Source organism: Amblyomma maculatum, chromosome 1 (assembly GCF_055883805.1).
Source record: "Amblyomma maculatum isolate TAMU_Amacu chromosome 1, ASM5588380v1, whole genome shotgun sequence".
Taxonomy (NCBI): Eukaryota; Metazoa; Arthropoda; class Arachnida; order Ixodida; family Ixodidae; genus Amblyomma; species Amblyomma maculatum.
This window is the reverse complement of record NC_139344.1, coordinates 211390034-211392220: the sequence shown is the minus strand read 5'-3', so window position 1 is coordinate 211392220 and position 2187 is coordinate 211390034. Positions and strand designations below refer to the sequence as shown.

The 2187-nt window shown below is 45.4% G+C and overlaps 1 protein-coding gene across 1 annotated transcript; it reads left to right on the top strand.

The window, feature by feature from the left end:
• The first annotated feature begins 210 nt into the window (after positions 1 to 210).
• LOC146205516 (uncharacterized) lies at positions 211 to 1785 on the top strand. Its single transcript, XM_084590233.1, has 3 exons — positions 211 to 496; positions 1054 to 1127; positions 1383 to 1785. The coding sequence occupies exons 1-3, from the start codon at positions 221 to 223 to the stop codon at positions 1555 to 1557; spliced, it is 525 nt and encodes a 174-aa protein (XP_084446359.1). The 5' UTR covers positions 211 to 220; the 3' UTR covers positions 1558 to 1785.
• The last annotated feature ends 402 nt before the right edge of the window (positions 1786 to 2187 follow it).

Genomic DNA, 2187 nt, shown 5'->3' with positions numbered 1-2187 from the left:
TAGCATAAAGTTCTTGCAGCTCACGGGTATTTAATTGACACATTTCGCAATGCTTCTCTCATGCTATTGTGTGTAAAAACTAGCAACCTTTTACATTTATGAACGGAGTGCCTCGATGAGCGCGGCCTCCTCTGTCGGGAAATGGTTTGAGCCACCCTCATGAAAGTTCAGCGCTTATAGGTGGCGCAGTTGTATCACTGTCGTGGCGAGCGCAGGCGTGATGGAGGTTTCATGGAAGCGTGCACGTATGAAGGAGCGCGCAGCTTCCGGCCCGGTTGTCTCGCTTGAAACTATTCTGTCACTGGCAAATGAAACACAGAGGTGCGTCGTGGAAGGTGAGGCAGCATTCATTGCTGCACATGTGATATGCTGCGGCATCAAAACGATGACGGACTCCGACCTTTGTGTTGAGGCACTCTGCCTACAAACAAGTGCGCTCAAAGGCCAACCACACACCGTGACCGTGGAGATCTGCCGCAAAAGCAGTGCCATAAAGGTAAGCAACTGTAGTGAAATTTTTCTTAGCTCGCGTGCAACGTACGTTTCTTGTAGTCCCCGTCCGTGCGCACTGCCGTACGGACGCTTGAAATGCGGCAGATGTAAATAAACTAGCATTGCTTGTTTGCGTGGTAACACGAGCACAGTCCAGCCGTTTTGACTGATCTAACTTCCGTCGCACAAGTAACGAAAGTCGCGTGCAACATTTAAACACGTTTTTAAGCGGTCGTGCATGCGCGTTGAAGACACGGACGAACAAGGAACACGACGTGTTCTCGTCCGTGCTTGAATCGCGCAGGTACGACCCGTTGGAATGAAACAGCTTGCCCAAGCCAAACTATTAGTTAACACGCATTTCTTTTTAAAAGCTTGCAGACATCTACTGCTATTGAATTTCAGCTAAAGCTTATTTAAATGATTCTAGCTTACTTGGGCGTAACACATGGCTCCAGAAACATTCATATTCTAATCACTGCACTTGATCACCTCCCATCCGATGAAATCATTTGCTGCTCTCTGAACGCTTTCCCGATTGTCTTGCGTTGTATATTTCAGGGAAAATGCACGTGCATGGCTGGCCTCTCAGGCTCCTGCAAACATCTGTTTGTCACCCTGATATATCTGAATAGGTAAGATCTCAAGCAAGATTGCTACCATTTGCTACTCATCAAATTGAAGCATGCATTTTCGGTATGAGCTGCATAAATATATATTTCCTTCTGTTAAATCCTTCACGCTGAAACACTGGCTCAAAATGGAGTGCACATGTATTCAGTTGTAGATTTCTGCTAATTTGCTCACTTACTACAGCTTGTTTTCACTTTAGTACAGAGAACACAGTGTAGAGAAACGGTTGTGAACTGCTATTTTATTCCCATATTCAGGACAAGTAAAGGCAGTCTGGACATGCTGTCCTGCACAGACACCCAGCAACAATGGGGACGCCTCAGTGCTTCAGTCCTTTATGAACCGTGGCCAGTCCGCACCTTCTGCCATGTGGAACAGCCTACAGAGAACTGCTTTCCAGGGAAGTTCAGTACAGTATACAGCAGAAGCTGATTGAAGCAGCACCTAATTCTGCACTGGCCAAGCACAGAAGCAGGAAGCGGAAGCCGACAATATCTGTGGTTAATGACTGACACAGTGTTTACGCCACGCTACATTAATTCCGTGCTAAGGGATTACACTGACTTTGTCTTCTTTGAATGCATCCAAAAGGAAACAACACTTGTGCTTAAAAGGTTTTCTTTCAGCATGTTAGCACAGCATGAAAAAAAATTTTATGATGCTAATGTGTCCGTAAGCCACTACAGGGCTAAAGAGATTTGTCCATCCACAGTGACACAGTCATGCACACTGTGGCAAACAGAGCAAAAAAAAAAGAGGATTACCAGCAGTATTTGCCGGGAACTATACACTTTTCAGGAAACTGAAAAGCATACATGGGCAGCAAAACTACAGAGGCTATACTGCCATAGTTTTAGAGGAAATGAGGCAACCGCCTATGGCAAAAAAAAAGAACCTCTTGCTCTGAGAGAATATGAAAGGTTACAAGGAACAAAAGTGAGCAGGCTAGGGCTTGTTGCTCCTCCAGAAGTGCCGTGGCTGGGATACAGCCTTTACTATTTAATTTTTATATCAGTGATATAACGAGCATCACCTCGGTTGCAAAGTTTGTCATATATGCCG

Coding starts and splice junctions, on each gene's coding strand:
- LOC146205516 (XM_084590233.1), top strand. CDS start 221: ATGGAGGTTTCATGGAAGCGTGCACGTATGAAGGAGCGCGCAGCTTCC. Junction 497..1,053: donor GCAAAAGCAGTGCCATAAAG/GTAAGCAACTGT, acceptor TGTATATTTCAG/GGAAAATGCACGTGCATGGC. Junction 1,128..1,382: donor ACCCTGATATATCTGAATAG/GTAAGATCTCAA, acceptor TCCCATATTCAG/GACAAGTAAAGGCAGTCTGG.